The following is a 17,650-nucleotide window of genomic DNA, read 5'->3' as shown; positions in this document are numbered from 1 at the left end:
TCCATATACATATTGCCTTCCTAATTACAACATGAGCTTCTTGAGAGCAGAATCTGTCTTATTTTTCTATTTTTATCTCCAGCATTTGGTACATAGCAAGTATTAAATAAATGTTGCATTCACTAATTTATTTATTTATATTCTTTCTGCTACTTATAAAATACTTAAATCCTGATACTGCTGTCTATCCTGATCCCATAAAACTAAGACTTGCACCACTTCTTCCCATTAATAATCAGGACCCCTAATGCTACCTTCCATTGAATTACCATTGTTGTAAACAACAACAGAATGGACCTGACCGTAAAAAAGCTTTTAAGTTGATCAGGAAGTTCAAGATAAATACTCAGAAGACAATGACTTGAAAATGTCTATAAGCAAAGCATAAGAGAAAATACAAGTTGGACCTAAGTCTAACAAGAATTGCTAGAAGCGGTGGCAGAGGCAAGATGGGTGAGTAAAAGCAGGTACTTCCTTGAGCTCTCCCTCCAAACCTCTTCAAATACCTATAACATGACTCTAAATAAACTCTAGAGCTGCAGAACCCACAAAATGATGGAGTAAAACAAATCTCTAGCCCAAGACAGCCTGGCAGGTCAACAGGAAGCATCTACAGCACCAGGGAGCAGAGTGCAGTCTGGCATGCAGCACTGACAGGGTAGGAACAGGTCTCAGGGGACGGAATCACTGGTAGTTATGGAAGTTTCCAGACTTCTCAACCCACAAATGCCAAAGAGAGCATAGAAGGTCAATAGGAAAACTCTGTGGTATTTGGTCTGGCTGGCCTCAGCCTAAGGGTGGAGGAGGAAGTGTTGGCAAGTGGCCACAACAATAATGGTAGCCACTGTTTCCAGAGTTATGAGCCCATAGATGATGGGGGATCCAACAGTTGATACAAAAGCTCTGAAACCTGGGACAGTACACTCACCCCCATCCCTACCCCCAGTGGAAGCAAAGTCCTACCTTGATAAAGACATGTGTATCAGGCTGAGAACATGAGCAAACAGTGGGAAGAAACTCAGACTATAGAATCTTACTCTGGTGACAAAGAACATCACAACATATAACCAAAGAAGGCAACAAAGTCAAAGCACCTACATCAAAAGCCTCCAAGAAAAATATGAATTGGCCACAGGCCATGGAAGAGCTCAAAAAGAATTTTGAAGATCAAGTAAGAGAAGTAGAGGAAAAATTGGGAAGAGAAAGGAGAGCAATGCAAGAAAATCATGAGAAAGAGTCAACAGCTTGCTAAAGAATACCTAAAAAAAACTGAAGAAAATAACACCTTAAAAAACAGACTAACCCAAATGGCAAAAGAAGTCAAAAAAGCTAACAAGGAGAAGAATGCCTTAAAAAGAAGGATTGTCCAAATGGAAAAGGAGTTCCAAAAGTTCAACGAAGAAAATAATCCTTCAAAATTAAAATGGAGCAAATGGAAGCTAATGGCTTTATGAGAAATCAAGAAATTATGAAATGCAACCAAAAGAACGTAAAAATAGAAGACTATGTGAAGTATCTCACTGAAAAAACTACTGACCTAGGAAACAGATCCAGTAGAGGTAATTTAAAAATTATTGGACAATCTGAAAACAATGATCAAAAAATGATCCTAGACATCATCTTTCAAGAAATTATGAAGGAAAATGATATTCCAGATCCAGAGGGTATTATAGAAATTAAAAGAATCCATCAATTGCCTCTTGAAAGAGATCTCAAAAGGAAAACTCCTAGGAATATTTTAACCAAATTCCAAGGTTTCCAGGTCAAGTAGAAAATATTGCAAGCAGCCAGAAAAAAAAATGAGTGTTGTGGAAATACAATCAGTATAATACAAGATCTAGTGGCTTCTACATGAAGAGATGATATTCCAGAGGTCAAAGGAGCTAGGATTAAAACCAAGAATCACCTATCCAGGAAAACTGAGTATAATACTTCAGGGGAAAATGGATTTTCAATGAAATAGGGGACTTTCAAGCATTTTTGCTGAAAAGACCAGAATTGAATAGAAAATCTGAATTTCTGATATAAGAAATAAGAGAAGCGTGAAAAGGTAAACAGGAAAGAGAAATCACAGGAGACTTATTAAAACAGAACTGTTTACATTCTTACATGGAAAGATAACATTTGTAACCCATGATACCTTGCTTAGTATTAGGGTAGTTTGAGGAAAGAGGAAAGATGGTGGGGGGAGAGAGAGAGATGGATGGATGGACAGATGGTTGGATAGAGGGCACAGGGTGAATTGAATATGAAGGGATGATATTTAAAAGGTAAAATTAAGGGGTGACAGGAATATATTGGAAGAAGGAGGAAGGATGAAATAGAATAGGGTATATTATCACAGATAAAAGAGGAAAGAAAAAGGTTTCACAATGGAGGGGAAGAGGAGGGAGGTGAGAGGAAATGAGTGAACCTTATTTTCATTAGATTAGGCTTAAGGAGGGAATAAGAAGTAGAGAGGGAGTGGGAAGATAGAACAGAGGGTAGTTTGCGGAAGGGGGTAGGCAAAAGGAAACACTTATCATACATACATACACAGAGTTAAATGTAGAAATTCATCTTATCCAATAGGAAACAAGGAAGGGAAGGGGCTAGGAGAAATAGAATGTGATAAGACAGAGAGTAGAGTAAGAGAGGCAGTAGTAAGAAGCAAAATAGACTTTTGAGGAGGAGAAAGGGTTAAAACAAGAAAAGAATCAATAGAAGATAATAGGATAGAATGTTGTATTCACCACAACTTTAGCTCTGTTACACAACAGATGAAACAAATACAGTTTTTCAAAATTTTCTTGTCTTGTCTTCTTTCCGTGTGCTTCTACCATCTCCTTATTTTTATTTCACATCATCTGATTATACCCAAGGATACTACCACCACCACCCCATTGTTCCAGCACCCCCCAGAGGCAGCATTGCTTACTTTGGGAACCTCTGCCTAAAGTCAACTCTGATCCTCCTAGATATGACACCTCACTCTTATGTTCATCATATATTTTATATCAACAATTATTGTGAATATGTCTAATCGATTCACTTATATGGAATGATCTTTTATTTTTCACATTTGGACTATATCAGGTTTTGTATTTTCATTGCTTTACACAACACTCTGAAAAACCATATCTAAAGTATCTTCGAGTTTATTTCTTTTCTGACTTCCTTGCCAAGTGGATCAGATACCATACCCCAGAGGACTTAGCCCTTTTTATCTCTGGAAGCCCTGGTCTTGGGCCCTATTGGGTGTCATTCACTAGCGAGTGACTCCTATGACTACCTATATCATGCTAGAATGTACTTCACTCTACTTTCCAGAAAAGTCCTTGTCAGATGTCTTGTTGTTTGACCCATGACCTCTGTGTTGTCTCTCCCCTTCCCCTCAACCTCTGTCCCCACCATTTTCAATTCTATAAAAATAATTAAATCAACACTGCCATGCATAGAGGAGGAGGTTTGGCACTCTGCTCTCCTATGGGTCCACTAATCATCCTTATAAATTTTTAAGCCAAAATACCTCTCTTCTTAAAAGTTTTCCTATTATTTGTTGTATATTACAATTATAATTTAAGCTTTTTGAAGGCAGGAATTTGTTTTCTTTTTTTCTCCTTTCCTCTTTCCTTCCTTCCTTCCTTCCTTCCTTCCTTCCTTCCTTCCTTCCTTCCTTCCTTCCTTCCTTCCTTCCTTCCTTCCTTCCTTTCTTTCACATTTATATCCCTAGAGCTTAGCCTAGCAGTTAGTACATTATAGGCACTTAAAAATGTGTATTTTTTAAATCATTCACCCATGTATGATATTACAGAAACATAGGATCATAGATATGGGAAACCTCCAGGTAATCTAGCTCAACCCTCCCATTTTGTAGATGAGGAAAATGAGCTACAGATAGATTAAATGACTTGTCAAATATGGCATATCAAGTCAAAGTGCCAGGATCCAACTCTACCTCCTCCAACCCCAAATCTATCACTGTCTGCTCTGCCACACTATATAGATTCTAAAGTTATGTGATAATTAAAATGTTATGATTTTGTGAGGTTACAGCTTTACAGTTAACTCAGCAGTTCCTCCAATAGTGTTTAAATTATGGTGCTAAGTAAGACCTGCTGTTATGAAGACACTTATAAATCATCACTTCCAGACTAACTCTAGCATAATTAGATCTGATTAAGACAAATTGCAAGTATTATGTCAGTGAGGCACCTTCCAACATCAGGGGAAGAAATGCAATGCACAGAGGTTAAAAAAATACCAGAAAAAGGCACCAGTTATATATTTTAAAAAGCAATGGACAGAAATAGAAAACTAAAAATCTCTTACAAAGACTGAGCTAAATTCTCCCAAGAGGAGGGAAATAGTGCAGCTGAAAGATGTTTATGAAAGAAAAAAATTAAGAAATACTTATTTTTTTCTCATTTTACGCAAAAAGATACATTTAAAAAAATAAATAATGTATTCTAGTAGAATTTGTAGAGAGTAGCCATAGTCTGAACAAAATGGCACTTGTGAGTTGAAAATAATTATCAAAACTATAAGGTAATATATTTTTAGAGTAAATTTTCTTCTTTTTATAAAGTGTACATATTGTCTCAAAAATAAACTTTCAGAAACAACAAGAAAAATGAAATCTTTTTGCAAACCTAGCTTTGCTCTGTTCAACAAGTTATCTGCTCCCCAGTTGTTATGCAGTCCATACCTGAATCTTCTCCTTGATGTCCTGCCTCTTCCATGGAATTATCTTCCTATCCCTATTTTCTCCTATTTTACATTAGAAACTTCTAGTCTCTCTCTAACTGAAAGGTACATCCATAGGCAAACTAGTAAATGTTTAACAACTAACTTGTTTAATGGCTCAACACACGTAAAAGTTTAATCTGCATTGAACATACCCCATCACTTTTTTAAATGTAGACAGTCAAAAAAACCAAAACTGAACATATCAGGGCCTGAACTGTAGCATTTTCCAGTTTCTGAGGTATAAATGCTTATATTGAAATTTTAACTATTAATTCTTGAGAGTCAATTTGAATTAGCTCAAGCACAGCCTTAGATACATCCCTACCTATGACCTTAAGAGTGGGCGATTGATCAGACCTGCCAAACTGGGTTGCTTTCTTCTCTATTCTGAGCTTCCAGGATCTGGACTTTCCTGAGTTGCTTTTCAACAGAAACTCAGGAGTGCAAGACCATTATGTCTAGACAATCCTCATGCCATCACTGTAAAATTTCTATGCCTAAATTTGTACAATTTTTTTCTCTTCCCAAGTGCTGATTTAAAGGAAACCTCCCTGTCCCAGTATGAAGGGGTTGTTGGGTTATACTACTTTTCAGGAGTCAGTTCTGGCTTCAATGTGAGGGGCTTTTGTTGTTCTTCTAGATCTATGACTTCATTGATGAAGGGATCTCCTCAGGAGATCTACCATTTAAAATGCTTCCCTTCTGTGTCTTCCACTTCACTCCTGGGTCCACTCTGAATCTCTGGACTTCTCTATCTCCCCACTAGCAGCATTTTTACACTAAATATGCTTTTTTTCTTGTGGCCCTCTCTTCTGACTGGTCATCTGATCATTTCACGAAGCACCGAGGCCAAGCTCACTTCATCAGTGGCTGTATTCCTGACTCTCTGGACTTTTCTGCTACCTTGCCCCCCCCCCCCCCCCACAATACTTTCACACCCACATTCCTTTCATTTGTTGCCCCTCTTTGAATGTCATCTCCTTGAAAATAGAGACTGCTTTGCTGTTCTTTTGCTTGCATTGTATCCCCAGCACTTTACAAGATACTTGGCACATAGTAAGCATTGCTTGTCTGTCTGTCTGTCTGTCTATTCATTTATCTATCTGCCCATGCAATTGTGAAATTAACTAATTTGCCTGTGATTACACCAATAGTGTCAGAGATGATATTTGAACTCAGGTCTGTATGATACAGAAATCTAGTTCTTTACCCAGCACCCCATGCTGCCTCTTACTATAATTCTCATATTTTCTTCCTGATATTTTTGCTTCTGATATCTTTGGATACCACCAGTTATTTACTGTGGCCTTTTCTTTTGTATCTTCCTTGAAGCACTTTAAGTTAAATGACCTATTGCTTGTAGCATTGAGGGGTCAACCGATTCATTGACAGATCCTGACAATATGGGGTCAACATAAAAATTTTAGCCTTTAGTATTTGATGTGCCATAAGAAATTTATATTTAAGGAAAAAACAAAATAGATACTATAAAATAACTGATTTTAAGCCCACAAACAAATGAAAAGAATAGTAGAAGAGAGAGACAAGATCTGTGATTTCATCCAATTATCTTTGTAATTTATTGTCATAAAGGGTTGCTGAGAACACTGAGAGGTTAAAGGACTTTCCCAGGCTTACATAGCCATCATATATCGATGGCTCCACTTCTTGTACTTGAACAAAGAACTACCTAGTTTCAAGGCCAGATCTCTCTTCAGTACACCAAAAAAATGAAATAGTCATTACAAACAAAAAATGTCATCCCAATTCATCTTTGAAACACAACAATCAGCAAATAACACTATATAATTTTGATAGGATTTCACATTTTTATATCAGGTAACTAAAGCTACACTTTTTATATGTGGAAAGTCCAGCACTTTAGTTAGAAATACTACCTGATAGTCTCGATCATTATTGTGTTTTCTAGAAATTGAAAAACTATATGATGGGAGGAAAATCAAAGGTCAGACAAACTTTAAAGAGAAAGATTGTTTTTTCTCTTTAAATTGTTTCTAAAAAAATAGTCACTGACCCCTTAAATCTCAAACCAATTACAGATGTTGTAGTACCATCACTAATTACATGCTGAGAGCATTAATTTAAAATGGCAGTTTCAATTTTCATTTCATCAAGACAAGGCAGAAATTGAAGGTGCATACTAATTAGTTCATGTGTGTCATACACCTGAAAGATTAGGGGAAAACTGTGCTCATTATAAGTGAGTTATAAGCAAAGTGCTCAAACCTTTCATTTGAAGGACTGCATATAAATAAAAGAATTAAATGACAAAGGAAATTAATAATGAGTGCCCAAACACAGAAAAGTTGGGACATGATTAGAATATGAAGCACCTCCTAGTACAAAAATTTTCTTTTTGAAAAATGGGTAGTATTTTCTTTAAGTTTTCATTTTAAAATTTTCAAATGAAAGTTTTTATTAGTAATCTGTGCCTCCCCACAACCCTTCAATGAAGAAATTTTAAGCATTGAAGACGAAAGGTTGATTATGCTTAACAAAATGAATGTAAGACTATTCAAAAGATATAAAACTAACACTCTCCAGCATTTATTAATTATATACAGTTATTCCTTCCACATCATGACTTTCCCCATCATGGTTTCAATATATCATGGGTTGGTATAAGAAATTAAATGAGAATTCTGGGGGAGTTTTATGGAAGCAGTACATAATATGCACAGGCCAACAGATGACACAGAGCCTATGACCAAATACTTAATCTCAAATTTACAATAAGTACTCTAAGCATCCCATAAAAGAAAAAAGAAAAAAAATTCAGACTTCTTCAATATGTAGGTAGGAACAAAAAATTTCACCTGAATTTCCCAGATCACAAGGGCACCATTCTCCCAGCCTCTGTGATGTGGAAGGGATAACTGTACTATGCATTTTCCATTGTTTTCCTTCCACAAACATGGAACCTCTTCTAATAAGTCCAACAGTCTTTATCACTTTCTCTTTCTTGCAGAATAAACCATCATCTTCTTTAGCTAACAAAACAAACAAATCATTCCCACCATCTTATAAAAGAGAGGAATTGGTTCATGATTCTAAATCATGAAAGGAAGGATTTCATTTAGACTTTTTATGGACCTCAGGCAGTAGTCAACCAATTAGTCCTGAAGCATTGTGGCTGTTTCAGCCAGCGTTTTGTTTCTCATTAGCTTGGAACTATTCATGGGAAATGCATAAATGTAAAGGTTTAAAGTACACAGATTCCCTAAAGTAGATATTTGAGCTGAGAAAAGAATTGGGGATGGAAAGGGAGGAAAAGGAGGAAACGTTGGGCTATATTTCAGTTGCTGTGAATGTGGCTGGAACAAATTTGGGTCTTCCAATTAGGCCTACGGTTCTAATTGGTACAAGGTGTTCCAAATGCAAATCTATGCAGGAACCAACCTGCCACCTGTGTTCTGCAATCTATATTTATGTGTTAGCTGCCACAGCAGATAGAACACTGGGCTTTGAGTCAAATTTGGAGAATAATGTTCAAATGCTACCTTCTACATTGATTAGCTATGGAAATCTGGGCAAATCATGACTCTTTCAGCCTTAGTTACTCATCTATAAAATTAGGGGTTGGTCCTTTCCAGACCTAAATTTGTGATCCTGTGATTTTGTCTTTTACTTTTGAAAGAAGAAATTCTCAGTGAGATGAAAAGCTGTGCGAGTAATTTGACTAAATCTTAAAGCTATAATTTTTAATAAAATTTGTAGCATAAAGACAATGATGAAGGGGCTCTATCTTGGGACTTCTCTTTTAATTAGTGAAACATACTACTTTTCGTTTTCATAGTTACTAATTGGTTCCCTCTTCCCCCCAAGATATAGTTTCCCTAGGAATGCATCTAGGCTATTCCTGCCATTAGCTTACACTTTCATATTACATATTCTCCGAGATGTAAATGACCAAGACCTATTTAATTTTTTTAAAGAAATGAATAATTCACTAAATTTAGTTCATTAAATTAAATTTTAAATATTATGTAAAAAAAACAGAAACAAACACGTGTACACAAATCAAATACATGAATGAACACGCAAGGGGTGAGTCCCACGTTCTGTGATTTTACTGGTATAGGTATTACCCAACAAGGAAAATCCCTCCATCAAAAATACAGCTTGCCCTCTCTTCTGCATCTTAAAAGGTTTCCTGAGCACACTGAACAATTAAGGTACTTGCTAAGGTTCACACAGCCAGTGGGTCAGAGCAAGGAATTGGAAGCCAACCCCTAGCCAACTGCCCATACTGCCTGTCATGTATAATAGCATGTGATAAACATTCACAGATTATAGAATGCTTAAGTGTACTTTTCAGTGTCCTATTATGTAATAGACAGAAGGGCAGTCTGGAAGAGGTCCTAGTTTCACATCCTGACCAGAAGACAGTTGATGGTACTTATCTTGATTATATTTTTTTCATATTTACACAATAAAAGCATTTCCTCCACTTATCTTGCAAGGACAACTCAATAATATCTTTAAGATGTTTAAAAGCCTGTGGAGAAAAATTAACTTGAGGGTCAAAGGATATCGGGAGGAGACAATGTAATCTATAACATCGATGATAGTTCACACTTGTATACCACAGCTCTGTGGAAAAGTTCTTTCTTGTATATTACTATTTCATTAGATTTCCACAAAGCTCTGTGGGGGAGGAGACAGCATGACAGTGGCAAGAGAAATGGGTTTGAAATCAAAGGACGTCGGTTTCATTCCTGGTCTTGTCAGTTGCTAGTTATATAACATTGGGAATGTTACTTTGTCTCTCAGGGTCTATGCGTCTTAATTTGTAAAATAAAGCAATTAGACTAAATGATCCTCAAGCTCCCTTGCAGCTCTAAATTCTATATGATAGAAATACTCTCATTGCCATTTTAAAGAGGAAAGCTGTCTTGCTCAGTGAGGTTAAATAACTTCACACAGCTAGGAAGTAGGAAACTTGGACTTAAAAGCCAGATTTTCCCTGAGTCAGGAAGTTTGGAGTTCAAATTTGGTTTCAGACTCTTACTAGCTGTATGATCCTCGGAAAGTCACTTACCCTCTCTTTGCCTCAGTTTCCTCATCTGTAAAATGGGGATAATAATAGTCTACCTCTTGGGATTATTGTGAGGATCAATTTAGGCAGTATTTGTAGAGCACTTAGCATAGCACCTGACACACAGGAAGCATTCTATAAATGGTAGCCATGATTATTAATTATCATTATTTTGTGGTTGTTGAGTTGTTTCAGTCATGTCTGACTCTTTGTGACCCCTTGTGAGGTTTTCTTGGCAGAGATACTAGAGTGGTTTGCCATTTTCTTCTCTAGTTCATTTTATAGATGAGACTCTGAGATAAGCAGGGTTAAATGAATTGTCCAGGGTTACACAGTTAGCTTCTGAGGCTAGATTGGAACTCAGAAAGATGAGTCTTCCTGACTCCAGGTCCAGCACTCTATTCATGGCACCACATAGCTGCCATTATTATTATTAGTTCTAATTATTTTAATGCCAAGTCTAGTGGTTAGTCCTTTACACCACATTACTAAAGAAATATAGAGTTGGAATGATGACTAACCATGTCACTTTTAGCAAATCGCCCCCATTTCTACATACCATAGTTGTTTGCACATGAGGATAAAAGGGATATCGTAACTGAAATACCAGCTATTGAAAGAGAATTTCTGCATGAATTCAGGTTATAGACTTGATAACATATCACATAGTTTCTTTTTACATGCTATACTGCTTCACAGAGAAATACAGATAATTCGTATCCTTTTCAACTGTCAGAAGTTGTCCATCCACAAATATCAGTGTTAAATGTTAATACAGCACTAATAAACACTAATGAATGGTTTGAATAAAAAGGCAATCTTTTCGATAATGTGTCTTCAAAAACCTGATTTTAAGCCCTAAAGGCTCTAATGTCTTTAAATGCCCTTACTCCAGAAGGAAATTTCACACTTTCAAAAATATCTCTGTGTTACAATAGTTAAAGTCAACATCACCTCCAAACTAAATACTCCCCTTTTGCTTATGACAGTGAAAAAAAAGTCATTCTATCAGTTTATCACTTATCTTCATCATTCCAAATTACTTTGGCAATTGGTTTTGCAATTTTTTCCTTCCACAATTCCATCTGTTACCTGAATCCATGGCCACCTGTCATTTTCCGCTGCAGTCCAAGCATTTACAAGCCCCTTCTTGTTGAGTCGTGCATAGTAAGGGTACCATTTTTGCAGCCCAAAAAGTGCCCGGTGGGTAGATGAAGCTGTGATTTGCTGGTTGGATATGATTCCTCCTTCAATTCCCAAGGGGCCAGAGCATTCTAGAAAGAAAAGCCAAGGGAAAAATGTGAGCTCATCTCAGATAATTCTTTATTCTCTAATAATCAATCAATAAACATTTATTAAGCACCCACTGCTGTCCACCCACTGTACTGAGTACCACAGAGTAAAAAAAAGAGGCCAAAGACAGTCTCTCAAGGAGCTTGAAATCTAATGGTGGGGAGGAGATATGTAAAAAAATATGTGCAAAGCAAACTATATACAGCATAAATAGGAAGTAATTAATACAGCAAAGCACAAGAATCAAGAGAGACTGGAGAGGGATTTCTGCAGAAGGTGGAGTTTTAGCTGGAATTTAGCAAGCTAAGGAAGTCAGTGGTCAAAGCAGAGAAGGAAAAGTATCCAGGGATGGAGGGCAGAGAGAAAATGCTGTAGCTAAAAGATAGAGTGCCTTATCTGTGGAATAGTCAAGAGGCCAGTGTCACTAGAGTGAAAGTATGTGTTAGGGCAGCACGGTATAAGAAGATAAGTTAGGGTGGGGTTAGGTCATGAAAAACTTTCAGCGCCAAACAGAAACCTTTGTATTTGCTGTTGGAGGATATAGGAAATCACTGGAGTTTATTGAGCAGGATATATGTGTATGACATGTGACACTATCCTACATTTTAGGAGTAGACGGGAGCCATTAGATATCTCATTCTAACCAGAAGGTTTCTTAAATCCTTGAAGACTTCCCTAACTTAGTACCCCACACTATGACAATTTCCCTCTCCCACACCTGTCTGATATGTCATAGGTTCAGAGATCTAAAATTAGAAGGGGTCTCAGAGACCATGTGCTCCAAAGCCCCTCCCCAAATCCCCTGTTTTATCGAGGAGGAAACAGGCCCAGGGCAGTAAAGAGATTTGTTTAAGGTTCATACATGGTAATAAGTATCAGAGTTGGGAGACTATTTCTTTGATTCTAGAATTAATGTTCTAGGCATATTTCCATTCATAGTTATTTTTTACCATGGTTTGTCTATTCAATCAGACTGTAAACTCTTAAGGGCACAGACTTGTCTTTCTATTATGCCTGACTAAAGAACTGCTATATTCACATTTTTTTTCAGGCATTTGATCACAGATTTATATAAGGAAGGGCCATTAAAGACCAAAAAGCCTTTTGTTTTGTCCAAAGCCTTTATTTTATATGTGAAGAAACAGAGACTTAGAGAGTCTCTATAGACTACCAAGGTTTGGTAAACATCACACAGCTAGTATGTGGCAGAACTTAGTCAGGTCTTCTGACCCCAAACCTGGTACTATTTTAACTGCACCACTTTGGCTTCCTAATGGCATGCCTTATACACAGAAAGGAGCCAAGAAATTTATATTGATTGTTTATTGACATGGTACTTTAGAGATTTTCATCAGCAGATATTTTTACCATGTCAGAATAAACATTCTCCATTTCTAAAGTTACTTGCAACTGAAAATTTTACAGGGTGGAAAAAACGCCAATTCTTTCCAAGCGAAAAAGCAAATATAGTCTTTAAGCCACTTATACTCATTCTTATTTTTCATAAGTTTTAATGTGTGGCATGTATGACAAGTAAAATGTACATCAATAAAGGAAATTTGATTCCTGTCCCAAAATTAGATGCCATCTTGAATATGTGTAGCTCTTTCTGCGCCCAGATTTCTATGATCTTTGAGAGAAAAAAAGGATTGTTCCTTCATCTTTCTTTGATTAGTGTACAATTCATAACAATCTTCCTCAATTTCTTAATTTATTTTGCTTTAAGTTTATGGTTTATAAATTCAGTCAAGATAAGTAACCTGAAAATTTACCATAAACACTTAGAATACTAAGTGATTGTTCCTACTGGCAAAAAAACAACACATTCTCAGCTTACTGAAAGCAAACAATTTTAACTCGGATAGTTAACTTTCTAAAACAGGTATAAAGGGTAAAATACTAGTTTAAACAGTCAAGGTGTTATATCAGAAGATACACTTGAAATTCTTAATTTTCATATGGAATTTCAGAACAGTCATCAGGTTTTCTTTTTCAAGCCACATAAATGGAAGAAAATAAGCTTAGTCAAATGACAGAGTCTAAAGATATCTGAAATAAAGAGAACTGACTTGAAGAAAAGTGCTGCTCATTTTTCCTCTTCCAAGAAGAAACAGGTACAGAATAAATTAATTTTTTCTATGACTATTTCCATAGTCAACTAAAATAATTTGCTAAGTTGAACCTCAAATTTAATAACAGAAATTGGAGTTCCTAAGAGGGTATTTCATTATCCCAGTTATAAGGTATTTTTGCAATTTAAGATGATTAGTGACTATTATTGAGTAACTTTCAGTTAATACCAGTGACAGACATTTTTCAGGTTATAAAGACTAATGACAGACATGAAGTCAAAATAATGGTATTCAAAAGTGGCAGAATGGGCCCACCACATAAGCCATTATCATTAAGGAAATTTTTCTCATTGAAAAAAACTTGTTTTCATTCATGGAAGAAACAAAATAAGGTTGAGTATATGCCTCTTTCCTTATTCTCACTTGTTTTGTAGTCTTTCAACTTCATAAACTCAAAAAAAGAATGACAATGACAATAATAATATTTTTAATCAATATTTTAATGGTTTTGTGAGCTCATTGAAGTCCCTCCAACAATGCAGAACTCAAGATATTCATTTATGTTCATCTTCTGTCACTCATGATCCAACACACACAGACACAGACACAAAGATATGCACATGCACACATACTCTTAATCATCCATGGGGGCCAACACAATGAACTAGTGCTCCTGGCAGTTCATAGGTGTCATGAAAACATGCAGGCTGAAAAATGGCTATTCTAAGCTCTCATTTCATGATCAGCCACCTTGTTTCCTGGTTATACTCTCCAGTGATATCGTTTATGCCACTTCTTCTTCTTCACAGTTCTCCACTGGTTATGGCTTAAGACCTACTCTTGCCCATAATGTATCTTTTTATTATTCTTTCGGTTATACACAACTTTAATTCTTCAAACAATCTGGAATTCTATGACTTATAGCCACAGATCATCATCAGATGAATCTTGATATTCAAAAGATAGGTTGTCATTTCAGGAAGAAAGCTTGGGTTAACTAAAAGCACTGCAAAATTTTCCAAAGATATGCCAACCTCTAGTCATCTTTCCGTTTAAGAAAGTAGCTCATTATCCAACTGTAATATCTACTCAAGATATACATGGTAAAATATGAAAATGCCTATGCATTATCTTATGGATCAGTGCTATGACTTGTCCATTGAAATGCATTTCATAGTCTGAATAATTGCCAATCTTCATCCACTTGGTTTTTCCTGTATTAATAGTTAGAAGAAACTCTTTTGTGTGATTAAAGATCTGATTTAGGAGGTCGTGGGATACCTTGGAGCTTAATTTAATCAGTACAATGTCATTGACCAACAGGAACATCTGGAAGGGATCTGTATATCTATATCAATACCTATCTACCTATTGACACATACTCTGATAGTGACAAACACTGGAGCAAGCCTGCCTTTCCATCTTTTATGACTCATATGGTTTTAATATTGACAGTGTTTGAAAGTTATCTCCTTCAAAGGATCTTTTTCATGATTTAACATAAACACATGTTACTGGAAGAGAACTTTTAAGAGAACATTTTCTTCTGCTGAGTCCAGTGCTTTTTATAGTAGATAAATCATAGAGGGAGATTTTGTGTTCTTCAAAATTTTTAGCAAACTGTGTGACTTTAAAGACATGGTCAGATATTGAATATTGTTTGTGAAAAAGCTTTCTTTTCTTTTCTCATACGTTCATTGAGGACGGACCTATCCTTCCATAAGAAATAAAAAAAAAGTGAGATAGAGCTATCTCATACAATTAATCTCACTCTAACCCAACTTATTTAAACAAGCTTTTGATAATGAAAAATGGATTCATGAAGAGACATCAATACCGACTATTAGCATTTTCTAAGGAAATTTAGCCAATATAAGTCAGTTTCACAATGAGAAGACTAAACTACCTGAGAAACTGCCTCAATTAGCAAAAACTTATCTCCTTAGGAAATATGTAGATATAATATTGAAGTGCCATACTAGTTTGTAATAGAAATTCATTTAAAAATATTGCCTAGGAACATGGCATTATGAATATCTCATAAACGATCAAGAATCAATGGAGGGAACATCAAGTTCCTAGAAAGCCTAGAGAGACTCCTCATTAAACCTGTTTAACCTGAAGGTATTTAAGATAGAAATAAGGACTGAAACAAAAAGATAAAAAAATGGAAAAGATCTGCTAAGATTTCTATAACAAACACTCTTATTTGCAGTACTAGTGGAATCCCTTATAACATCACCGACCTTGGTGTAGGGCATGTGATGCATGAGGAAGGAGGAATGACATTAAAGAACTCAAAAAAGAGAAGAACATTTGAATTAAAACAATTAGCCATAGAATAACTCAATGCTGTTGGCAAAGCACTTTGTGAGGGGCGAGGCTGGGGGGTGGGGTGGGGCATTAAGGGATTGAGTCTAAAGATCTCTAAACAACCAGAGCTCACTAAATGAAAAAAATCACCAATCTTTCTATTACCATAAAAAAGTGGTCAAGAAGTGTCAAACATATGTATTAATAACTAATAAATATGTCAAAATTAATTCAGTTTAAACAACAACAAAAAAGGTTCTCATTACATTCAAGGTACTGTGATCAGCACACAAAATACAAAGATGAACAGTAATTTAGTTTCCACATTTAGAAAACTTATAATCTAATGTAGTGATATGAAATGTTTTGTTGTTATTCAGTTGTGTCTGACTCTTCGTGACCCTATTTGATATTTTCTTGGCAAGATATGAGGGTGGTTTTCCATATCCTTCTCTAGCTCATTTTACAGATGAGGCAAACAGGGTTAAGAAACTGCCTATGGCTCTGAGCACAATTTTGAACTCAGATTTTCCTGACCCCAGGTCTGGTGCTCTATCCATTGTACTACCTAGCTGCCTATGAAATATAACTATAGTCAAATGCTTCTTATAAAATTGTGAACTGGTTAATCATCAATTTGATCAAGGTGCAGCACCAAAAGATATAAGGAGCAATAGATGTTGCAACATTTCATTGGATATTAAACCCTTTGACAATATCACTTTTGAAGTTCTTGAATCAGGAAGTCACTTGGTTTTCCTCACTAGACTTTTGTCAAAAAGTAACATAAACATATATTTCCAAATTCAAGAAAAGTTAAACTCAAGAAATTCTAATGCCAAAACTTTCCTAAAATTAGAAATTCTTTACAAATCATGTATAAGAAGCTTGTGCATAATGCCATGTCCCTGATGCTCATGAGTCATCTTAATGGGTCCTCTGGGTATGCTCAGAGTACTTAGTAAGGTAAAAGTTCATTTATTTCAACTTTCCAGATATCTAGGGAAGTTAGCTGTCTATACTCAAGTGCAAAACTACAAATTCTTCAAGGAGGAGTAATGACAGTAGCCTCTAGCAGCAGTTTGATTGACCAAATTTTCTGCCTTAGCACAATATGCACCACAGAATCACAGAATACAAAGGTTAGAAGGGACCTCAGATGTCATCTAATCTAATCTTTTCCTTCTCCAATATACCTAACAACCTAAGACCCACCCTTTGTGAGAATATACCTCATGATAGCAAAATCCCTACCTCTGAGTGAAGACATCATATGGGGAGAGAGTTCTAGTTTTGGGGAAGTTTCTTCTCACATCAAGCTAAAATCTGCTTTTCCTAATGCCCACCCATAACTGATAGTTCTACCCTCTGATGCCAAGTGGAAGAAAGTCTATTGTGTTACTACTAAGACTTTCCTTCTCCAAGACTGTAGTAGCAAGCATCCTGACACATCCAGGATGACCGGCTAGCACAGGTTCTTAGATATACTTTTATAAAATGAAAGCAACTTTTCAGGGGTCAATAACCTTCTTTAATCACATATACCAACAGAGAAAATACACACAGAGAAATAAAGACCAATAGACAGTGTTTCTAACTGTCTAACAATAAACAATACAAACATTACAGATCAACAGAGAGATCCAACTGTCTGACCTATATATATATATATAGTTACCAGAGAGAGAAGCACCAACACCTGGGTTTTCAAAGCCAGGGGGAGGGGTGAGGCTCCTTAACTGCTACCCAGAATCTCATCTGGCAAAAGAACCTTCCTCCAAAGATCAAACTCCCAAAGGCATCATAACCCTTGGTGACCCAGTGCCTCATTAATTAACAAAAGATGTGGCTCTTCCTACAAAACAAGCCTCCCCCAGTCAAGCTTCCTTTAATGGGCTTCACCTGAGGTCTATTAATGGTTGGGGAAGAACTTTACATTACAAGGACAAACAATCCAACCCCCTTTTTTTCCAGGCAGTCTTTATATGCCACAATCTCCAGGCTCTTCTCTTAGTTTCCCTCTTCTGGATGTCATCTAGTTTATCAACCCCCTTCTGGAAATGTGGTGCCTAGAATGGAACAACATATTCCAGATACAATTTCATCCCTATATCTCCTCTGTAGTCCTGGACAATATGACATTTCTAATGTAACCTCGTATTGTATTAGCATTCTGACTGTCATA

General features: G+C 36.3%; 1 protein-coding gene across 3 annotated transcripts in view; it reads right to left on the bottom strand.

The window, feature by feature from the left end:
• EDIL3 (EGF like repeats and discoidin domains 3) overlaps positions 1 to 17,650 on the bottom strand; it is a 603,244-nt gene that overhangs the window by 199,846 nt on the left and 385,748 nt on the right. For all 3 annotated transcript variants that reach the window (XM_072606206.1, XM_072606208.1, XM_072606207.1), the window contains one exon: positions 10,880 to 11,061. In XM_072606206.1, coding sequence (XP_072462307.1) covers positions 10,880 to 11,061 — 182 coding nt within the window. The remainder of the gene's footprint in view (positions 1 to 10,879; positions 11,062 to 17,650) is intronic.

This window comes from Notamacropus eugenii, chromosome 4 (genome assembly GCF_028372415.1).
Source record: "Notamacropus eugenii isolate mMacEug1 chromosome 4, mMacEug1.pri_v2, whole genome shotgun sequence".
NCBI classification, from domain to species: Eukaryota; Metazoa; Chordata; class Mammalia; order Diprotodontia; family Macropodidae; genus Notamacropus; species Notamacropus eugenii.
The sequence above is the reverse complement of the archived record's forward strand: the minus strand, read 5'-3'. Positions and strand labels throughout refer to the sequence as shown.